Source organism: Cyanistes caeruleus, chromosome 5 (genome assembly GCF_971803275.1).
Source record: "Cyanistes caeruleus chromosome 5, bCyaCae1.hap1.1, whole genome shotgun sequence".
Taxonomy (NCBI): Eukaryota; Metazoa; Chordata; class Aves; order Passeriformes; family Paridae; genus Cyanistes; species Cyanistes caeruleus.
In genome coordinates, this window is record NC_141705.1 from 5,891,203 (window position 1) to 5,913,996 (window position 22,794).

Genomic DNA, 22,794 nt, shown 5'->3' on the forward strand with positions numbered 1-22,794 from the left:
AGAGAAAAAAAAACCTTTTTTTTTTTTGCTTTTCACCAGGACTTCTTTTTCCTGGTATAGCCAAAGGTCCAAGCCTGGGTAGTGAGTGAGAGGTGGTGACTGAACAGACAGCCCATTCTCTAACAGACAGATTTATTGAGTACATGAGCAACTTAAGAAAAGCAAAGCAAAGCTGTGATGTCCAGGCTCCAAAAACAAGATCTCACCAATCCGCTGGCCAGGCGTGCCGGGAGTCTTGGGAACCTGGAGGTGGTGCTGCAAAGATCCATGTGGATTCAGCTCCTCAAAGTCTATGTGATTACAGGGTCTTCTGTTCTGCTCATCTTTTACCATCTTTCCAAGTCTCTGTGGCTGTTCACACCCCTGCTGTCCTCAATGGGTGCTTTTCCAAGCTCAGGGGTTACATTTCCTTCTCTTTCCTTCCAAAGACAGTGTCCTTAGTTTTCTCTACTCCCATCTCCCTGGTTTAAAGACTCTTAAATCACACAAGAGCAGCTTCTTTACATTAGTATATGAGGATGGGAAGTTCAAAAACAAGCTACTTATGCTAACTTTTGCTTCTTTACTAGGAGGGTGATCAAACAATGAAACAGGTTTGCCCAGACAGGCTGTGGAGTCTCCATCTGCGGAGATGGTCAAAGCTCAGCTGAACACAGTCCTGGATAATCTGCTCTAGGTGACCTTGCTTGAGCAGGTGGGTTCAGACTAAACGAAACCTCTCAAGAGGTCCCTTCCAACCTCAACCATTCTGTGACTCGTGCCATCTGCAGGCTGCTTGGCCTGTCTTCCCCGCCTGGATGGCTCTTCTGCTAACAGAAGGCCATCCCTCTCATCAAGGTCTGGCATGGCGTGTGTCCCCACCGCTCAACGCCTACTGGGTTGCAGCCAACAGCGGAGCCAAAAGATCTTCTTGGTGGCAAACACAGAGGCCAACCCAGTCTTGCCCTTGACTACTGCAGGACGCTCTTGGCCAGCCCCACTCTTTTCACCTGGTTGTCGAAGCTGAGCTTCACCTGCCTCATCCGGTAACAAGTGGCTACCATGGCAAAGCACACACAGATTTGCATTAGCAGGATAACTACAACGGGGTGCAGCAGCGCATTGAAAATGCCAGTGGCCGTGGGGGACCAGCCGAAAAAAACTTCCCACCAATGGTGTTCTCCCACCCTCTTAATTCGTTCCATTACCTGTTTTATAACTTTGCCATCATGGTGGACTGTTATTAGGATCTTTTTAGCTTCAGCCTTGGCATTTTCTAGCAGCTGCTGCAAACTTGCATGCTCTAACATTTCTTTTACAAGTGATAAATCCATACCGATGGGGGTCGGGGTTATACTACGATACAAGGTATAGTTTCTGATTAGCAACTGGCTAGTAAACACAGGTGGTTTATACACAAAATCACAGCCTCTAATAGTAGCTACATTGCAAGCACACATATTTGAGTCGCTAAACACGGTCTGGTTATAAGCTTCATTAATCTGCACGTATTTACATGTCGTTCTGAAGCACACACAGCCTTTCCCTACGTACACTAACATGGTTTTTTTACTGCTCTGCGGGTTGATCTCAAAGTGGCACACCCCTTCTTTGGTGTCAAAGCACACATCACTTGCCTTAAGGGCATCATCTTCGCATATGAATCCCAGCCCCCTCTCCAAAATGCAGGCTTCCAAATCGACCGTCTGCCACTTCCCATCAGAGAGCCGGGCCCACATGCGGTGGTCCAGGGGGTAGACCACAGACCCGTTTGTGTTTACCCCCAGGGCCACAATGGGGTAGACCTTTTCAATGCGAGCCTCGGCCACAGTGAGGACGTGGGCAATGACTGCATTGAGAGCCTGGTCATGGGTGAAGTTGACGAGCCTCCACCAGGCTTGGAGCTGCCGCTCCTTCTCTGTGGCCGCGTCCCACACGATCTTTCGGATCTCAGTGGGCAGGACGCCGTTGTCACCGTCTCTCAGGATACCTGCAACGACACTCTGCACCCACATCTGGGCCTGGATGCAGCTAAGAGCGAGAGAGACGTTACTTTGTTCGATGCCCAGGGCTCGCAACACCACCTGATGGTCTTTCTCACTTATTTGTTCCCAGGTGGGAAGCACCTCTGACACAAGCCACTGCCCCATCCCAAGGCTGGACAGGGATGAATTCAGGGGCTTGAGGAGGTTCTGCACACCCGAGGTGACAGCCTCCAGCTTGTTTGCCAAGACCTCAGCATTCATGCTGTTGAGGACTCCCAGGCCAGCACCTCCTCCTCCCAGCGCAGTGGCCAGCAGGTCTCTCCTGGCCCGGGTGCCCTGGAGGGAGCGGCTGTGGAGCCATGCCAGCCAGCCAGTGTGCAGAGTAGACAGGAAGGGGGCACAGTGTGGTCTGACAGAGGAAATATTAACAGTGGACAGAGACAGCACCACCTTCTTTAGTGACCGGACAGGCCCTGTCAACAGCTCCTGGATGTGATTTTTCTTCACTACATAAGGACCTATTTTGGAAATAAAAGGGGGCAACACAGCAGTGATGGCAAATTCTTTTTTAAATCCTTCTGGGCCTCCTATCCACCACTTTCCTCCAAGTTCAGGAGACATTTCTACGCTCAGGTTTCCTTGACACCACACCTGGAGCTTTATGATTAGGTGTGGGCAGCGTCCATAATCCTGATTATACCATGAAGCCTCCACATCTAATTCAGATCTGTCAAGTGTTTTGCTCTGACAGAGACAGGTCAATGGAATGATCCACTGGTGGCCGTTAGGGGCTGTGACAGTCACAGTGGTGCCATTAATTTGCATTGGGTCAGCTACACTTTCTTGGGAGTATTTAATTTCCAGCTTTACCTGGTTGCCAATTGCAGCATAAGGGGCTGCATGCCAGGCCAAAAAATGACACTTTGAGATTTTAACGGCAGAAAAGGATGGTGCTGTGGTGCTGATCTTAAATTTAAAGGACAGCCCCACGCTGTTGTGTGCCCAGAGGCAAACCACAAAGACTGGCTGGACCAAAGTAAAATTGTACCAGCAGTCCAATTTCTCCACAGCACAGATTTTTTTCTGATTGTTCTTAGTTTCTATATCAGTGACAGAGATTTGAGTTACTTGCTGGTGAGTGGATCCATTAATTACCCTGCACCCCACCTTTATCTGCTGTCCCACCTTTCCCAGCAGCTGTGGAAGTCTGTTTGTGCTATCCCAGCCCCATTCATTTTCTAAGTACACCTCTGCCCCATGCATAACCACTGTTGACAAATTTAAGCCTTTGTTAGAATTTAATCCCATGATTCCTGTATGTTTTATGTAAGCTTGGGACCAGGGCCAATCAGTCCCAATTTTTGTGTGCCTCCTAACCCTGTGCTGGGCTGTGGCCTGTATGTCAAGGTGCCTTTCTAAGTGAGAATGAATGACATTTTGTCCAAGGTGCTGATGGGTTGGTTGGGCACATTGGGTGCTCAGCACTATGCACATACCAGAAAGCAAAGTAAATCCTGCAATCACAAATTTGAAAGCATTTTCCCCGCAGCACAAACAGGGCTGGTGATGCCACGAAGTTCGCCCTTCCCGCTGGTCACAATCGCCTTCCATTTTCCTTTATCTGCAAAACATAAGCAAGGCGGGCTCTCCAGCCCCGTTAGTTTCCCTTCCATGCTTTTAATTGTGAAGAATGGAACCATTTCTCCTGCCTTTTTGCCCCTTTTCTGATTTCTACCTGGTACACAGAGGGGCTGGCTTTGTTCACAACCCTAACAGGCCCCAGCCACTGGGGTTCCAGAACCTGGTTCTTCTCCCTAACCACTCGGTATATTACCAGGTCCCCTGTGTTCCACTCCACGGGGCGCAGTAGCACTCCCAACTGCTTATCCATCTTAGGGATGCTGGTCTCCTGCACTGAGGAGAGTTGGTGGTAGGTGGCTGACACCGTCCTCAGCATGTCCTGGATCCACCTGTCCATCAGCACGCGGGGCTGCATTTCATCCGGGGGCTCCCCTCCTTGCCACCAGTGCTCCAGAAACTTCAGGTCTCTTGCAGGAGGAAATTTGGAGGGAGAAAGTGTTTGAGATGCCAGAGACCCCCTCAGTGCCAGCAAGGTCAGTGGGAGCTTACGATCCCAGTCTTTCCTTTGCTGGCACACAAGTTTCCTCAGTGCTGTCTTCAGTGGTTGGTTGGGCCCCTCTGCTGAGACTGGCTTCTGGAAATGCCCTGTGATGTGAAGCTTTTGCTTGATTCCCAGGGCCTGGCACACCCCTTTTGTAACTTCCCCAATGAAGCGTTGGCCATGATCTGAGTGGATCTCCTTTGGGATGCCCCACTGTGAGAAAATGTGCTCTACCAGGATCTTTGCAGTTGCACTGGCTGTGTTGCTTCGAGCTGGGAATGCTTCCACCCACTTGGTGAAGATGTCACTGACCACCAGGCAGTACTTATTGCCTTGGGCTGTTTGGGACAGAGGGCCAATAAACTCCATTTGCAACTTGCTCCATGGCCCAGAAACCCTCTGGTGGCCCAGGATGGCTTTGGCTGTTTTGGCATCGGGATTGTTGGCTGCACACGTCAGGCAGTTGCTGACATACCTCTCCACATCCTCTCTCATTTCAGGCCACCACCCAGCACCCTGCAGCCTCACCATGGTCTTGTCTGTCCCCAGATGCCCCTGCTCATGAGCCAGGGCCACCAGCTCTGTCCGGACCAGTTCAGGCACCACCCAGACTGGGAAATCTGCCCCCTCCTTCCGTGCCAGGACCAGCCCTGAGACATCTTTCCACACCTTGCACCCTTTGTACTCCCTGCCCTGCGCTAACTCCCAGAGCCTGGGGTCCTGTGCCTGCAAGCCCACCAGATCCACACTCTCCCAGTGCCTGCTGGGAGCCACTGACACTGGGCCACTCTCTGATATCTTGCTGGCCTTCCACATCAGCCCTTCCTTGGCACCTTGCTTGGCTTTGGCGTCTGCCTCCTTATTCCACTTGGCTTCCTCTGTTCCCTTCTTGTGGGCCTTGACCTTAATGATCTGTGCTGGGCACGTCCTCTGCTCTGCCAGCCTTGCAAGGTACAGCAGCTTTTTGGCATAGGTGACAGGCTTGCCATCAGCAGACTGCATGTCCCTCTCCCTCCAGAGGGGCAGCCACTCCAGCGCCACACGCACCACCCAACCCGAGTCAGAAAATATGGCCAGTGGCTGGTCTGGTGGCGTGTTTTCCAGGGCAGCCATCACAGCCACCAGCTCTGCAGCCTGGATGGAGTGAGGCAGGCACCTCCCCTTCACCACCTCCCCAGTGCCCCGGTTGACAGCGGCATAGCCCGTGTAGGGCACCCCATCCTCATGGTAGTTGGATCCATCAACGAACCACACAACGTAGCCTCTCTCCTTGGCCTCCTCCAGGCTGAGGCTGCTCTCAAAGAGGGGTGCCCGCCATGGCTTGGGGTCAGTAAGGGAGACTCCCAGCTGCTCCCCATCCCTCTCTGCACCAATTACTACCCTGTAGGCACCAGGTGAGGGGTCCCCGTGGACCTCCTTGTTGGTCAGTGCCAACGCCCAGTTGGCCATCCTGGGGCAGCACAGGGGACCTTCATCCCCCTTTCCCAACAAGAGGTACCTCACCAGGGTGCAGGAGGTCCTCAGCAGCACTGGGGCTGACCCCAGCAGGTACTCCCAGTGCTGCAGGGCCCAGGTTAAGGTTAAAACCTCCCTCTCATAATCACTGAACTGTTGCTCAACAGGCGTCAGAAGACGTGAGGCGTGGGCAACAGGGAGCAGGTTGGCACTGTGTTGCTGGCTCAGGGTGGCCTGCAGCCCACTCCCCGTGCTGGCCAGCTGCAGAACATAGGGTCTGCCCCCTCGAGGATGTGCCAGCATGGGGGCTCGTGCCACACTCTCCTTTAAGGTCTTCACTGCCTCGTCCTGCTCCGGCCCCCATTCCCAGAGGGTGTTCTTTTTCAGGAGGTGGCAAAGGGGGGCTGCTTTCTCTGCATAGCCCTCAATGAACTCACGGCACAACCTCAGGAGAGACAGGAAGGACCGCAGGGTGGTGACATCAGATGGTGCTGACATCTTCTGTATTAGCTCTACCCTTTGCTTTTCCAGTGAGCGCCCTTCCTCCCCCAGGGTCACCCCCACAAAGGAGACCTCCTTCCAGCACAGCTGGGCCTTTGTGGGGTTGATCCTGAAGCCTGTCTTCTGGACAGCCCCCAGCACCTCTGCCAGCACCTCCAGGTTCTTCTCCTTTGTCTGGGTGTGGATGAGGATATCACCAGCACAGGACAGCACGCTGTCCCGGTGGCTGACCTGCTCCCACATCCTCACCACGCGGGCATGGCAGATGGCAGGGGCATTGTGGAAACCCGGAGGGACTCTGGTGAAAGCAAATTGCCGTCCCCGAATCGTGAAGGCAAACTTGTGCCAGGACTCAGGGTGCAAGGGGATGGCAAATGATGGGCTGGTCAGGCTGAGCACAGAGAACCACTCTGACCCCCGGGAGATGGCTGCCATGATGTTGGGGTACTTGACAACCGCGGAGGTCTGCACTGGGGTGACTTGGTTCAGGGCACTGAAATCAACTGTCAGCTTCCATATTTTCCCATCAGCTTTCCTCAGGGGCCACACTGGTGAATTGCTGGTGCTCTGCTGCTCCACCAGCACACCCTGGTCCAGCAAGGTTTTGACTGTGTCCCACAAGCTGTCCTCAGCCTCAGCTGGATACCAGGGCTGAAGCTGAGGAGGAGGATCCAGCCCTTTGATTGACACAGCAGCATCAATCTGCCCACAGTCCAGCTTGCTCTTTGCCCAGACCTGAGGAAACTGCTCTGTGACCCGCTTCACCCGGGGCTCCCACTCAGGGTGGACCAGGATCTCAGGGGCTTTCACTGACATCACCCTGTGGCTTGCCGGGATGACGGGCAAATCAATCTGTGGGCAGTGTAGCAATGCTTGGTTTGCCAGGTCCACCACCACCCCCATCTTTGTCAGTGCAGGGATGGCTAAAATTCCTGGCTTTCCTTTCATTTCCATTTTCCCAAATTTTTCGGACCCTTTGGCAGCCCCAATTTCAAAGGGTATGGGCCCTGTAAACGGCACCGAGGATTTCTGGCCGTTTGGCCCTGTCAATTCAATAATTTCAGAGGTTTGGAAGATCCCGGCTCTGCCGGGGGTCATATTCAGAATTGAATAAGAGGCACCAGTATCAATTAACATCACTTGTCCAAGCACCCCTCCTCCAATAGTTGTATCAACTATCAGGCGCCCCCACAAATCGGTCTTAATCGGTGCCACAAAAAGGGGCGATGCAGGTGCCTGGCAGCCCTATTGCTGAGCCTTAGACCCTGGGTCAATTGGGTGGGAGCTGCTGTGCTTTTTGGCCTCATGCAGGGCCAGTTTTTGGAAGAGCTCCGCATCTGGCAAGCCATCAATGTCCTCCTGTTTCTCGTACTTTATCAAGCGCTTCCTCAGCTCAGCCCGCCAAGAGTTAGACTTCTGAAACCTCATCCCTTGCTGGTTCTCCTTCCCCAGCCCCCCCTTGCCATCAGGATCTTTTCGGTTGTCTCCTTGCATTTTTCTCATCCCTCCATTTTGGAAAGACATGGCCATGGTTTTCCCTTTCTTCCCCCCCAACATGTACCCTGGGAATGCCTGCTTTTGCAGCTCAAAATTCTGGTTCAGGATCTGCTCCAGCTCTGATAGAGGCTTTTTGGCTGCATCCCCACCAGCAATCACCCGCAGTGGGGGTGTCAGCCCTACCACCAGTGGCTCCTTGAATTCAGGCCTGTCAAAATTGAGGGGGGAGTCCTTTGAGCCAGGCAGCCCAGCCATCTGGTAGAGCATCTTTTTACGGTTAACATAGGCATCGGGCCTCTCCTCAGGGTTTTGCTTCTCCTGATGGAAGAGCACTAAGGGGTTGACCTCTGGGAAGAACACCTTTAGCACAGCCAGCAGGACATCCCCAATATCCTGGACATTGCCCATCTGCACATCCCCCGGCAGTGAAGCAAAATCATCTGGTTTCATGCTCTTTCTCACAATGTCTATCAGGTCACTCACAAAGTTGCCATTCTGGCACTTGGGCAGACGCTGGATCCTGGACAGCCAGTTAATTGCTGTCTCCTTTGTCAGTGGCCCCAGCATCTTCCCCACTGTCTTAAGCTGCTCAGGGGTAAACCAGAGCACAGCCTTGTTGGTGTCTATGGGCTGGAGTGGGACATGGCTGACTGGCTCATCGTGTGGGACCTTTTTATCTCTGGAAGCCTCTACCTCCCCTACTTGCAGCTGGCACACCTCCTCCCGCAGAGGAGCATAGGGGGACGGCCTGGTGGGGCCATTAGCACCCCACACATCATCCTCATAATCATAGTGGGGTGGGTGCAGGTCCAGGGAGTCCTCCCCCTCACCATTCCCGATCATGGTCCTCTTGCCCTTAATGGCAGCCACAATGCCCCTTGACACCCCCAGCTCTGCCTCCAGCTCCTGGATCTTGGCATGGCATACCTTGTGATCAGGGCCAGTGCCCCGGTCCCGCTGGACGTCCTGCAGGACCGCCCGCACCGCGCTCTGGGCATCGTGGGTCTCCCCAATCCACTTGCCAACCTCCTTCTTCAACTCCTCCGTTTTCAGTTTCTCATAGCCCAGCTTGTTTTCCAGTCGGCTAATCTCCACTGCGCTCCGCAGAGAGTCCCCACACAAACCCTGCACCTCTGCCCGCAGGTTGTCCACCTGGATTTTGAGCTCCTCCTTGGCCTGCTCCAAGGTCTGCACATTGTCAAGAGCCTCCTTCAGCAATCTGGACAACTCCCTGCCTACCATCAGCAAACCCTGCAAAGCCGCTCGCTTCTTACACTTGTTAGTGGGTTTGGGCTTTTTGTTCTCCTCTGACCAGCTCTCCCACTGCTGGCACAGCTGCTGGTAAGCATCTGGGCCCTGGAAAGACCCTGGTGACCAGATTGGGGGGAGACACTTCTGGAGCACAAACTGCTCCAGCTTCCAGCTGCTAACGATGTCGCTCATCATAGTGAAAGGGATGGGATCTGAGACGGCTCCGTCTCAGGGCAAAACTACCACAACACACCAGCACTGACAACCTCTTCAACCCCTCCACAGAGCAAGGCTGCAACCCCGCAACCCAACCCTCCGAAGAGCCCCCAGGGGGACACTGAGCCTGGGCAGAAAGCAAGGGGAAGGTGGAACAGGAGGCCACGGCCGAGCCGGCAGCTGCCGCGAGCCGCCGGCTCCCGGGGAGGGAGTGGGGAAGGGATGAGGGAGCGGGTGAAGAAAGGAGAGATGGAGTAGGACCCCAATAATAAGATCTCACCAATCCTCAGCTGAATGTTCCGGCAGTCCCAGGAGATTGGAGATGGTCTCTGCAGAGGTCCGGCAGATCCAACACCTTTAAGGTAAAGGTGGTCACGAAGTCTCAGCCTGGTGATTTTTATAGCCATGGCAGGTCGTTGTTTGGGGCCGGTGACACCTGTGTTTACTTCCTTGGTGGCTTTTCCTCCTCCATGTGCTGCCTTCCCAAGGACACTTTCCTTGTCTTTCTTTATCCTCTTCAACACTGATTAGGGAAGCTGAGATCACACGGCAGCACCTGCACTGCCCCTTATCTGTTTGGGGGGGTCCAGGATTAGTCATGATTCACACTAAACTTCTGCTTGCACCAAATGTCCTGAAGAGGGAGAGCTGGAGCCTGTCCTCTGATCGTCCACCCTTCCAAATCCCCCCCATGGCCCACTGCACACCCCATTAGCACCTGGGGTTTGTAGGGAGATCACACACAAAGCTCACACCTGACACCTGTAACAAACACAGTCCCACCAAACCACCCCCCAAGCACTGATCTATTTGCCAGGGAGGGATGAAATGGCAGGAAAATTCACTCAAGTCATTATTTAGATCCATTTTGGCACCTGGTCTTTAAAAGCAGCATTTTTCCATGCCACAGCCCAGCTCATCATACACTGGCATGGACCTTGGGGTTACCCCATGAGATGTCAGGAGCCTCCACTGTGGTATTACATCATCTCAATGGCAGCTGTAAATCTGCACCTGCAAAAGCAGATAGACCCCCCCACCCCAGCCTCACCATACAAACCACATCTTAGCTTGGAGAAGTTTAGAAAATATGACCCACTTGTTTTGGGTTTTTTTCTGCTATTACAGTCAGAAAAAGGTACCAATCGTCTCAGTGAAAATGCATCATTTTCATTATTGATTTTACCTCTAATGAAATACTTCAGAAGCTAAACCCTCCACTAGAATAAAAACACTTTAAAGAATTTTTAAAAGGAAAAAAAAATGTCCACACATGGCTGTTGGAGCTTGAGGGAGTTTTAATCCTGCACCCCTTTACCCCCCAGAGCAGCCCTTATTTCAACATACTGCAGTACTGGCTTATGTTGGACTGGTCTGGAGGCTGAGCAGCCTTCCCTGACCCCCAAAATCAGTCCTTTTAGCCTCAAAAGCACAGAGAGAATGATTTGTTTCTCTATTCTTATGGTAGCTGTTTTCTCTAGCTGCAATTAACCTCCTCTGCAGCATGGGAGTTCAACAGAGATGAAGCCCAAGCTGGGTCCTGCTTCTTGGCTCTAAACCTGTTCTACACCAATGCTTTGCTCCAGCCCCCCAAAACAAACACTTTATTGTAAGCAACTCATAACAGTGGGAAAAGAAAGAGTGAAAATTTCAGAAAAGTTAGTGAAAGCACCAGAAATTAATGGTGTGGTGAGGTGGGCAGGATGCAGGCTGGAAAAAAGAAGAGGGGCTGTTCCCCATTAGAGTAGGATGGGTTCACAGGGGGTTGGCTAGGCTGGGGACAGGGATGGTTGTCTTTAAGAATCAAAATTCCCCTAGAAATTGTGCAGCTTCATATTAGAAATACACCAAAACTCAACAATTCCCCCCCAACATGGCCCAGCCGTGAGCCAAACACTGGTGATTAGGAGCTGCTGTTCCTCAACAAGGTCACTGACAAATCTTGCTTGTGTGAACAGATAAGATCAACTTAACACTCTTCTTTCCTCCCATTTTCTTCCCAGGATAGCAGCCCCAAACAGTGTGGGGATGTTATAAACAGCAGCTGTCTCCTGCACGTCCACACAGTGCTTTGATTTTTGTTGGTGATATGCTGCCAGACAGAAGTATGCCTCCTCCAAAATGTTTTCTTGTAGGAGCAACAGCCATTCCTGAGAACAGCTTGGCCACTGGTAAACAGCAATTTTTAAAAAATTACATTTAATCTGTGTTCCAGTACACCATGCTTTTACATTTCATATATTCCTTTTGCTTTCTCTAGAGCTGCTATAATGTCCTGGGGAGTCATCCCAGTGTAACATCCTTGTATCCAAGGTTGTAATGATGGCAAAAGCCACCTCTGAGAAAATTTCTTGTCCTGGCCAGGAAGGCAGAAGTTGCTCGAGGTGACAGCAGCAGTGGGAAAAGAGGGATGCAGCCATTGCAGCTGCTGGGGATTTTGGGCTCAGTTCACAGACTTCACCACAGGGATGAAGGAAAAATTCACTTACAGTGGCAGTTCTCATAACAAGCACTGCCTTCTCCCCTGCCTCACAAAAAAGAAATGTTTCACCTCACTCTAGGGAGGGCCCAGTCTCAGTGTGATGTGAAGCAAAAGGGGACAGATGAGCAGAATGTGAGGACAGCAGAGGCAAATGTTGCTGCAATCCACATCAAGGGCTCAACTCTGAAAACAAGAGCTTGGAAGCACTGAAATGAGTTTGAAAATGCTAAAATTGCCTTCTCCTGCCAGGAAATAGTTAAGGAACAATTCAGCCCACCCTAAAGTTTAGCAGATGAGCCTATTGTGGCAAGGGTTTTGCAGTTAGCAACCCGCTTCAAGCAGGAAATCAATTTAAACAGAAATGGGGAGAGGATGTGTTACAGCAGCATGGAAAAATCTGGTACAAAATGGACCAAAAGCTTACAGTCTACAAGATGCAATATTGTTCTTCCTATTCATCTGCCAGCCCAACCCTGGGGGAGATTTCTCAGTGCCCTCAAGTGAGATTCCCTTTTCTGAGGAGATGTTGGGGCATCATAAGGACAACAAGTAACTGCATGTGGGGGACATAAAAGAAAACTGAATCTCACTCGTCAGCCAATAGGGCAGCAAATAAATAAAAATAATAAGTGATTTCTATTTTTTTCCCAAACATGAAAATATTGAAGCCTGCTGTTCATCTCTGTAATTTCAATTCATACATTTGTCTTTGAATCCTAAACCCCAAGTGCTTCAAACCTCTTCCTCACAGATATTTCAAAGTCATTCTGATATTTTATCATTTAAGTATTTCTGCCTATGAGCCACGTGCTGTCACAGCTACCAAAGCAGCACATGCTGTGAGGTGGGGAGCCCCAGCAGAATTTCCTCATTTTTGCGGTTTTTCAGACACAAATTTGTTTGAGGTTTCCTGCTCTTGATTTCAAAGCTTTCTGTGATGCCTCACATCTCTGCTTTATGTTGGGTTGGTCTGGTGTTCAGCATTTTCCAGAGAAAAACACCTCCTGCTATAAATTCTGCTGAAGAAAACAACCCCACGGTTCAAATTGCATCTTTTCCTTGTTTTAAATGCTTTTTTTAATTTCAAAAGGGTGGAAAACAGCCAAAATTCATGATTTCCTGCCTTTATCTTTAAGGTCCTACATTTGCAATTTTTTGGTAAAAGTAGATTAAAAGAAGGAGGAATAACTAGGTGGTGAAATATGAAGATATCATAATTAAAAATCAGTGAGTTTTCTTGGTTTTATTTTCAAAGGGGCTTTAAGGGTACCCTGTGAAGTGCTGGAGAAGAGTATAGGGCTGTTGCCCCGGTGCACTCAGGTTTGGGGCTCGGTGCAGAAGAAGCTGCTGGGTTGAGGCTCCAGGTGCTGCTGTGGCAGAGGCTCTTTGGCAGCTGCTGGTGAGAGATCTGCACAGAGAGGGGCAAGGACTTCCTGAGGTGAAGCCAGCCCTGCCACCAAGGGGTGACAGCGAGAGGAAAAGAGGAGCTGGCACAAAACCCCTCCGTCACCGAGTCCGCCACCATGGTCTGGCCATGGCTCCATCTCTACATCTGCCTCCAGATCCCAGGTAAGAGGGACACATCTCTTAAGGGTTGAGGGCACCTAAAATCATGCTGGAACCTCTCTTCAACCACACTCCAGCAGCTGGACGATGGAATATTAAATATACCATCACACTATAGATCTACAGAATATTATTACCTATTTCCAATAATTTTGGATCATGCTATCCATAACAAGCTTTAGGTTTTGGTCAGTTCTGAACGGGTCAGGAAGCAGGACCGGCTGGTTGCTGTGCATCCCTTCCAACTGGAATAGCCTATTCTATTCTGTTCTATTCTATTCTATATTCTACTCATATTTCAATACATAATGATACAGACACAACAGAGTTTTTGCTGCGCCCTCAGTGCAGATGGACTGTAGGAAGCTGCTAATGGAGAAGTTAGAATAGCTCCTCTCTCCACTGCCTGTGTAACATGAAGATGATAAACATCCCATCAAATTTTCTAAATCTTCCAAAGATGAGTATTTCCTAAGGCCCACAGCTGGAACTGGTGTGTTATAAAACCATTCTGCCTTACAGGCTCTGATACCCTATAGATCTGTGAGGTGGGAATCCCACTGAGAAAAGCTCAATAAATGAGAGTTTGCTTTGCCCATGCAAAAGGAAAAGGGAGCATTTTTAAGGTGCTGCAGGCTGGTCTGGCCAAGCACCATGATTCCCCATGGTTCCCCTGAATACACACCAGGAAAGGGAACAGGGAGGTTTTGGGGTTGAAGATATGACTGAAGATGAGTTTTCTACTCGGTCTCCATCCTAGCTCACTCCTGGCTTGACCGCTGGCACTGAGCTGAGATCTTCCAGAATCTCTTCTTATCTTTTCTGATTTATATAACTTAGATAGTGTCTCCAACAGGTCAAGGATAAGTTTTCATGAAGAGTTATGTTTCCCATGCCCAGCAGAGCCAGACTTCAGGGTACTCAAGGAGACCCTGAAGCCCCCCTGTGCCATGGCCACACACATTTCATCCCCTAAAAAACACACAGGTGTTTGCCAGGGCAAAATTTGAGAGAATTATGCTCTAAAACCTTAAAATTATGTATTTTAATAATAAGGAGACATTAATGTTGTCACAGAGCCAGAGGATATGGCGAAATGCTCCAGCTGCTGTGCAACACTTGAATTCTGGCATTGCAGTGTTAGTGTTCTGCAGGACTGGCAGTGATAGGGCCATTGGTGTGGGGACAGAGGAAGGCTCTGGACCCCTGTCAGTTACTGGAGCCCTCTCCTCTGCCCATTGGGAACACGGGAGACATCAGGACCTTGTGCCACATTAATGCCTTTAGGTGTTCTTGGGTAATCCCCACAGCACTGGGTTAGCAGGGCTGCATGAGCCTGAAAAAACTGCTGTAGACAACTTCAGGATTTTGAAGAAAAAGGAACATTTTAAGGTAAAAAAAGACAAGAAACATATATTATTGAGATGTTTGCACAGCTTTAAAACATGCCTGGGAAAGAGACGGGGGAAGCAGGAGTGTCCTTATCTTCAGAGGGCTGTTTTTTACTCGGTCTCAGAGTATCTGCAGCTTTGCAGGACTGTTTGCTGAACAGCAAAGATCACAAGTTACCTGTTTTCCTTTCCACAAGGACACATCCTCACTCACACAGACACCCCTCACATCTCCCTGGGCCAAACAAGACTCAGATAATTTCCACAAAAGCTGCAAAACAGGGCTTTGGTGATGCCAAACCAAAGCTTTGAACTCCACCACTGCCCCTCACTCACTCCCTCTCCTTCCTCATGTCTCAAAATTCCTTTGAAAAATATCACTGTCTGAAAACTAATATCAAATTGGCTCATTTTGAGATATTTTACACATTTTTTTGTCTCTTTTTCTGCCCCTGCAATGTTTATCAGAGTTACATCTGTTAGAAGAATAACCTGGCAAACCAGTTAAGAGGCACAAAAAATTTGTTGAAAAAGGGGTGAAATGTCTGAAAAATGAGAAAGGTAAGGAGGGCAGGAGAGGGGCATCCACAGGAGCAGGCAGGGATGCTCTTCCCTGCACATATAGCCCTGAGGACACCCTCAAAACCATCCCTCCATCCCTCTCCCTGCCAGTGAGCCTCCTCCTTAGCTGAGTGTCACAGAGAAAAGTCTGCCTGTATAATTTGACTTGGCCAAAAAAATAGCTGGAGAACCCAAAAAGGCCTCTGAGGGAATATGGGAGCATCCTAATAAAAATGCTCCTGTTTCTCACTTCTGTGACCCCCCTGGTCTGTGTGTCTACGTGATTTTATTAAGCCCATAAAGAAAATGTATACTTTGGATGAAAGAAAAATAATGAATTAAAATAATAACTGTATATTTCTCTTTTTCCTTAGGTTTTTATACACTTTTAACCCAAACTCCAGGGCACCTTCCAGCCCAAACTAACAGTAAAACCGAAATGCTCTGTGAGGTGAAGAAGGAGCATACCGGGGTGTACTGGTACCGCTGGAGCCAGGAGAGGCAACATTTCGAGTTCTTGGTATTTTCCAACATGCTGGGCAAAGCCACGTACGGCACAAACGTGAGCCGGGACAAATTCAGTGTCCATGAGGCAAGGGCCCACAGCTCCTACACCCTGCACATCAGCCACCTGCATCCCTCAGACAGCGGCACTTACTACTGCTCCATCTCCCAGTCCTCCCAGCTCCTCCTGGGCAGTGGGACACAGCTCAGAGTGGGTAAGCAGCACACTCGGGATTCCAAAATGTGTCACCAGTAGGCTGTGATGAGGCCCCCTGGAAAAGGGGTGGTTAGTTTTGGTAGATTCTTCCCAGTTTTGTGATGTAAGGTTGGGGCTCTGGGGATTTTCTGAAGAGACTGGATAAAGCAGAAAATGCAGAAAATAGCTGAAATTTAGGTCAGCTTCATGTGATAGTCCTTTTGCCATCAGCAGTTGCTCTGTTGTGGGCACACCTTGAGCTCAGCATTGGTCCTAGTGCTTTAAGATTTCCACAGGAAGACCTGATATTGCCATGCCCTGCGTTTTTCTCACTCCCTGCTGTACTTTGGATGAGAGACTGGATGTGTGCCCTGCTCAGCTCACAGGGCCTTCCATGCCATAATTCTTCCTTACGCTCACTCCAAGTGACAAGAGCAGCGAGGCCAGAGAGTATCACCCCTCACATCTCTGGGGTGGATCTGATGGCAGCTTTCAAGACCACCCTTCACAAAAAAATACTGAAATAGGATTTATTCCTCAAAGCTCACAACCCACTATCCTTGGGGAGATCCAAACAGAAATGACATTTTTCTGCAGGTGTCATGGGAGGAGAGAGGCTTTACAGACATCTGGGTCATACAGAAGCTCTTTTCAGCCCATTTTCCTTTTGACCACAGAGCAGTAGTTGATGCAGAAAAACTAATGTATTTGAAGTGGGATTCAGCCTCTATTTTTGTGGACTTTTAGGGAGACAAATAACTTATTTAACTAAGATACAAATAACTTATTTAACCAAAATGCCGCTACAGCTTCTGACTCTAAAGCAGAGCCAGTGTCCCAGTTTTTCTGGGTTTTTTTTTGCAAATATACTCCGTACCTTGAACGGAATGAGAAATCCCATTTTGGATTCTTGCAGGCTCAGAGAAAAGCTGGTTTAAGATAAAGGAGAATTGTTTTTTAACAGCTGGGCACATATCTCTGTGCAGAGCATGAAAAACAGTCTTGAAATGGTTTGATCAAGGACACCAATTAAAAAGTAAACAGCAGCAGGTGCTCAGGGAGGACTCTGGCTTTCCTAGATATTTTCCTTTTTTCCTTTTAGTTCTCATGATAAAACAAATTGTCTTTACGTTTCTTTTCCCTGAGTCTATTATAATGTAAGGGGGAAATTGTCCAGATAAATCCCAAAGCTCTGATGCCTCATCTTTTCATGTAAAAGAACGGTTGTTTCTGTAGGAATTTATATCCTGGAAACTGAAAAATAAAATAGTTTTCAATCACCTAAATTTTTTAATAAATATGGTTGGAGCAGTCAGACACGCAGCTATTTAATGACATTACTGGCATATTTTCCTGGCCAACTTTATTCAGAAATGAATGTATTCCGTTGTAATTCAGATACACCATAACAAATCCTGCCCTCATTTTATCAGGGAAAAAAAATAAATCAAATGTTGAGCAAAGATTAGAGCAATGTGAACAAGGAAAAGATCCAGAGATCCCTTAAAACATTGCAGTGCTGCTGAAATCTCCCGCTAGCCATGACTTTGTGCAATGCTGGTGAGACGATGCTTGGCAGCTAATGTCACTCAAGCAAGTTTGGGAGTTTTCCCTGCATTAGCCTTCTCCCCTCCTTTACCTGGTACATTTTTTATTAACACTTTTAAAAGCTCTTGGTAATTTCTGTGACCCCCAAGAGGCTCAGGTCAGGCTCACCCCTGTGAGTGACACAGCCCTTTGCTGGGGTCACTGGATGGGGCTTGTTCCAAGCGCCAAAATTTGCAGCCCCTCTTGTCTGCCTTTGGAGATCTCTGCTGCACTCAGTGCTTCACTGACCTTCCTCTTCCTCCTTATCCCCCAGGTTCAGTGACCCACTGACCATCCTCTTCCTCCTTATCTCCCAGCTTCAGTGCCCCACTGACCATCCTCTTTCTCCTTATTCCCCAGCTGATGCTTTGCCTCTGCCTCCAAAGACCACACAGACACCAGTGTCCAAAAAGCCCGTGCCGCGGATAACCAAAAGCAAAGCTGCCAGCAGGACAGGTATGGCACTGCCCCAGCTCAGGCTGCCTGGATAAAGGGGCTTGCTGAGCTCTTGGGGTCCTGAGGGCTCAGCTGGAGTTTGTCCTGGGGTGGGGGCCACCACAATGTCACCCTGCAGGAGTGGGTGTCTGGCTCCAGATAAACGCACTGCTCTGGGCAGAGCTGACTTCTGCCTGTAGGAGGGATTCCCTGGAATACCCACAGGTTTGGGGGCCTGGATGTATTTCAGTTTAGGTTATCGCGACCTCAGAGCTAAGCTCCCTGCCATGCCTTTTTTACTGTGAGGGGGAATGAGCACCAGAACAGGCTGCCCAGAGAGGCAGTGGAGTCTCCCTTATCAAAAATATGCAAAAGCCATCTGGACACAGTCCTGTGCCATGTGCTCTGGGGTGAGCCTGCTTGAGCAGGGAGGTTGGACCAAGTGACCCACTGTGGTCTCTTCCAACTTTACCGATTCTGTGATTCTGTGATTCTGTGATTCTGTAGTGCATCCTTTAGAGGATACCCCAGGGTGACGGTCACATCCTCCACCGCTCCTCTGAGGAGCTGCCTTGCCTCTCTCCCTTCCCCACCCCACACTCCATCCCGCAAAGCTGCTGGGGCAGGGTGGTGCCAGCTGCTGAGTCCTCTCCTCTCCCAGGTCCCTGCAGTCCCCTGGTCTGGATCCCCCTGGCCGCGGGTGTCCTGCTCCTCCTGCTGGGCCTGGTGCCCGCTGCCCTCCGCCTCCACCGTGAGTATCCCGCCAGCACCCTGAGGGGTGCCGGGCCCTGGGACAGCCCAGGACAGGGGGTGAGCCGGGAGGGGCTCCTGCCACTGACGGACACTATCTCTTCCCAGGTCTGCGGCGGAGGCTGTGGCTTCGCATCCACAGGCAGTAAATCCCAGAAAATCCCAGAAAATCCCAGGAAATCCCACTGCCCCCGTGCCTCGGACAGGGAGGAGCCACGGAGCCTCCCCTGCGCAAGGCTGAGCATGAGGCTGTCCCAGGCAGGGGACAGACGTGGGCTTCTACCACAAAACAGACATTTCTTTCCTGCGACAGACCATGACTTCAATATTTTCCTTGGCACAACAGCTGGCAAAAGGACCAAGCTGGATTCTGCAGCATCCTGAGCACTTCTCAAAGGAAAATGAGCAGGGCAAATGCCACAGCTGGCTCTGCACAGGGGGAAGGGGCTGGTGCACCAAAGGGATTCAGATGGGCTGGAAAACTGAGTGCCTTGGGTCTCCTCTGTTCATCACAAAGGTGCTTTTTTTGCCCCTGTTAATACTGGTTGATAAAAATTTGATTTTATAAAAATTTGATTTTATAAAAACAAACACTGAGAGCAACCAGCAGGGATGGGGAAGACGAAACTTGTAAAGACCCTGTGCAGGTTTATTCAATACCAAAAGTGAATGTATCACTCAGTTATTTTGTTCCCCAGTTTGGTGTCTTTTGGTACTGCTCAGTGAGGGACACGGTTGTGTGGCAAGCAAGGAACCACGGTCTCCAACCAAGAAAGAGTTAAGGCAGAGCAAAAGCTCCAGGGGTGAGCAGATCTGGGAGAGTGCCTTCTCCCATGGGAGACTGCAAACAGCCAGGAGGGGGAGAGGAAAACCAGACAAAGCTATGCACACAAGGCCAAACACTTGGCACAGCCTGAAGGTCAACACCACCTCTGAGGGCAAACAGAGGCCCTCAGGGGCTGGCCCTGAGCCCAGCAGCACAGCATGGCCAGTGAGTGATGCCTGGGTGTGCTGAGCCCCAAGTGACCCCTGTGTCCTGACCCCTGTGTGACATCCCTGCATGCTGAGTCCCAAGCAATGCCCATGTGTGCTGAGCTTTGAGTGATTCCAGAAGCAGGGAAGGTCTCCCAGGGGGTGTTAACAAGGCTCAGCTGCTGCCCAGGGTGCCAAGGCAGAGCTGGGGCTGGAAATCTGGCATCCTGCTGAACACAGGCAGCGAGCACTCGCTCTCTGATGCACCCCCAGCCCCACATCTGCTCACACACAGGCACCAGCACTGTGTCAGCTACAGTGAGGACAAGGGGAAGGTGGGCCAGAGTCCCCAGGGTTGGGGCTAGCACAGTCTTGGGATGAGCTTGTGGGTGCAGGGCATCGCAGTGGCAGACCAGCATCACTCTGGCCTCCCCCTCCCTCCCAGCCACAGGGTGCTGCTGCTTTCCACTTTAGTACTGATTTTTCTGTAGAGCTTGGTCTCGAGCCCAGCTGTTGGTGCTTCCCCTAAATGATGCAGTGGATCATGCTAAGCCAGCTTTCCCAGGCTGTGACACTCACCCAAGCTCTCAGGCCACCCAGCCTGTGGGGACACAAGCAGGAGACCCCATCCCACCACAGGCAGAGCAGGAAGGAGACTCTGAGCATCTCTGATCCCCATAAATCACCATTTCTCCTCTGTGAGAGCTCACATTAACTAAAACCATCATTTTCCTACTCTGCAAGTAGTGAGCAGAGTTTTGCCCCAGAAGAAGATGGTTTTTATGATATGTACATTTTTCACGACAGCTGTAAGAAAACCCCTTTGATACTTCCCATGGGCAAAGGTTTATTCCTTATAGCCCAACCCCAATAACACAAGCACAAAGGATAGGGATTTCCCCCTCGGCTCTCTGCTCCCCCACAGCAAAGATTTTGCTCAGTGTCTGAATTCCCCAATTAGTCTTCACTTTCCCTTTGTATGTGAAAAAAAAAAGAAAAGCAAAACCAAAACCCACCCAGACTCTACATCACCTGTGTGCAGTGAAAACAGGAGAGGACAGTGACATCCAAAGGATGTCTGGCCTGTTGAAACACAGGTTTGGGCAGTTTACCAGTAGAAATTATGAAAAAATAATAGTAATTTCTGTAATCATCAATAGTGTTTTATACAGTAAAACTGGGAGAGATTTTAGCAGCAGGTTTCACAATTGTGAGAGCTGATGGATAAAAATAGATTCCCATTTCGTAGACTTTTTTCCCAGAGCGTAAATAAGCACAAAACAGAAACACTAATGAAAAGATGCTGCAAAAATTATCCCAATTCCCTGATATCTGCAACTTCTTTGCTGAGAGCACAGTGATGGTGCCAGCCAAGGGTCAGGGATGCCGTGTTCTGTCGTGGCATGGTGTTTCCAACTTGAATATTAATGGGAAAGTATTTCTGTGCATCTCTGCTAACAGCATGATCCCTGGATCCATGGAGAGAGAGATATCCAGGTGACAGCATTGTCCATTAGTGTCACTTCTGCCACCATGTCCTGGCACATGAGGGACCCTAATTTATTCCTTGATTCCTTCCAATGATGGATCAGCCTTCTCCTGTGTCCCACTGTCACCGTCCCTCCTGCAGCAAGGAACAGAAGGAAAAATAATGGGATTTTATGCATATAGCCCAAATGCCCTGCTTCAAATGTAAATAAACCATTTCCTCTTAAATGACAAAAATGAGGCACCACAAAATTTGGACAAAAGGACGAGGAGGGTTTTGCAGATGTATGGGCTCAAAAACAAAACTTCACCTATGTTGTGCTCAGCCCCACAAATCATTGGGCAAGAAATTGTAAAGAGACCAAAAATTACATGTTGCAAAAGTCTGGTTTATTATTACTATTATTTCTTTTCTATTTTATAGTATATCTATATCTATTTTATATAGAACATGTTATAGAACATATATATAATATATATAATATATAGATGATATACAAAGAAAATACAGAATTTTTATTCTATATTATAAAAATATAATCCAGTTGTTCTCTCAATAAACAGTGCAGATGTTGAAAGCACTAAAATATTCAAAGGATAGATACAGAGCAGAAACACAAATACTTCAGGCATTGCAGTAAATATTCTTCATGGTTTTGTTAAAGTTCTGCAAATGCATTGTTAAAAAATTGCCAGTCTTTACAGAATATCTCAGTTGTTAATCTAATTTTGGAAATGCTCGATTTTTCTTTATTGTTTTAAGCTGCTCAGTCATTTTTATGTGGGTGGTCTGTGTTTTTACGGTACAAAAAAGTAAATCAGGTGCAGTTGAAAACACTTAACTGAAAGCAAATTATTGACATGAGAGTAAAGTTGTGTCTGAGTTTAAAGCTCCTAACATATATAAAAAAAATTTCAGTCATAAACTGCTGAGTGAGGCACAATAACAGAAAGGCTGGATAATATCTCTGTTAAATTAATCAACTTGAAATGTGTGCAAAAAGAAAGGAGATACATTATCCATGGGTGCTCTTTAAATTCCTTTGGATTTATCCTTGCCCAGAACAGCTCTGTGCACTGCAGCTGTTTATTAAATATGTTGTCCTGGGAGGAGAAATGGATTCTCAGCAGGACTTCTAAGCATTCGGGTCAGATCTGTTAAATGGGAGTTTCTAAATGTCTTTTTCTGTCACTGTATAAAATCAGATACGTCCCAGAAACAGCAAGGAAATCCCAAAAATACCTTCTAGGAATAAAAAAAACTGCATCCACGTAGCAAAAGTACTTTTTGCCCCTATTTCCCTGGACTTCAATAAGACAAAAATAGCAATGTGTTGAATTTCTGGTTTATATAAACAATAAAATTGTTTTTTTAAAATATATTATTCTAATTATTGCTTAATATAATTTCTGGATATTAATGTATGTATTATTTGCTGAAATAACAAGTACTTGTGTATGTCAGTATGCAATGAGTGCACTCAGGGTGAGATCTGCAGCTTCTGTGGGATTAAAAACAAATATCTGTTATTCCAGCATTCATTTAAGTGTAACACATATTGGACCAAGTCAAAAATAAATTTGACTGTAATGTATGTAATTTGCTCCTCTACTGCCTTGCTATGAGAGAGGTTAATTTGGGTTCATACACCAGTGGATCTCTCACCTGAACCAAAACTCACCCATGCTTTAAATGTTTGCAAGATGACAGGAGCCTTAACATTCCTCCCTTAGGAATTTGTGTTTTTCTAGTAAACTTTTCATTTAGCCTTTAAGATCCACATGTGCATGAAAGGGGGCTGCATCACAGTTTTAAGAGAGAGAGTATAATTATTACTGATTTATGCTTTCTGATC

General features: G+C 48.7%; 4 protein-coding genes and 1 long non-coding RNA gene across 9 annotated transcripts in view; 1 reads left to right on the plus strand and 4 right to left on the minus strand.

Annotated features, from left to right (window-relative positions):
- Positions 1-115: 115 nt before the first annotated feature.
- LOC111928306 (uncharacterized) lies at positions 116-8,985 on the minus strand. The gene has a single exon (XM_086891397.1). It carries the CDS (start codon positions 8,983-8,985, stop codon positions 7,288-7,290), a length of 1,698 nt encoding a protein of 565 aa, XP_086747523.1. The 3' UTR covers positions 116-7,287.
- On the minus strand, positions 116-11,100 carry LOC147652889 (uncharacterized). Of its 2 annotated transcripts, none has more exons than XM_086891395.1 (3): positions 10,981-11,100; positions 9,287-9,578; positions 116-3,585 (listed from the first exon to the last, which is right to left on the minus strand). In XM_086891395.1, the coding sequence occupies exon 3, from the start codon at positions 3,573-3,575 to the stop codon at positions 951-953; it is 2,625 nt and encodes an 874-aa protein (XP_086747521.1). In that variant the 5' UTR covers positions 3,576-3,585; positions 9,287-9,578; positions 10,981-11,100; the 3' UTR covers positions 116-950. The 2 variants fall into 2 exon arrangements, with proteins under 2 accessions (XP_086747521.1, XP_086747522.1); XM_086891396.1 differs by lacking the exon at positions 10,981-11,100 and adding an exon at positions 9,882-9,982.
- Positions 3,622-6,945, minus strand: LOC147652890 (protein NYNRIN-like). Its single transcript, XM_086888943.1, has one exon. It carries the CDS (start codon positions 6,943-6,945, stop codon positions 3,622-3,624), a length of 3,324 nt encoding a protein of 1,107 aa, XP_086745069.1.
- Positions 11,010-20,449, plus strand: CD8B (CD8 subunit beta). Of its 3 annotated transcripts, none has more exons than XM_023925703.2 (6): positions 11,010-11,177; positions 12,744-13,057; positions 15,381-15,725; positions 17,654-17,749; positions 18,390-18,479; positions 18,587-20,449. In XM_023925703.2, the coding sequence occupies exons 2-6, from the start codon at positions 13,012-13,014 to the stop codon at positions 18,625-18,627; spliced, it is 618 nt and encodes a 205-aa protein (XP_023781471.1). In that variant the 5' UTR covers positions 11,010-11,177; positions 12,744-13,011; the 3' UTR covers positions 18,628-20,449. The 3 variants fall into 3 exon arrangements, with proteins under 3 accessions (XP_023781471.1, XP_086747541.1, XP_023781470.1); XM_086891415.1 differs by lacking the exon at positions 11,010-11,177 and adding an exon at positions 11,577-11,888; XM_023925702.2 differs by lacking the exon at positions 11,010-11,177 and having other exon boundaries at positions 11,953-13,057.
- The window catches only part of LOC147652891 (uncharacterized), a 31,522-nt gene continuing 25,761 nt past the window's right edge, over positions 17,034-22,794 (minus strand). Inside the window, exon 2 of one of the 2 annotated variants that reach the window (XR_015287504.1) lies at positions 17,034-21,074. This is a non-coding gene — a long non-coding RNA (uncharacterized LOC147652891). The remainder of the gene's footprint in view (positions 21,075-22,794) is intronic. The other variant, XR_015287503.1, reaches the window with a different exon arrangement.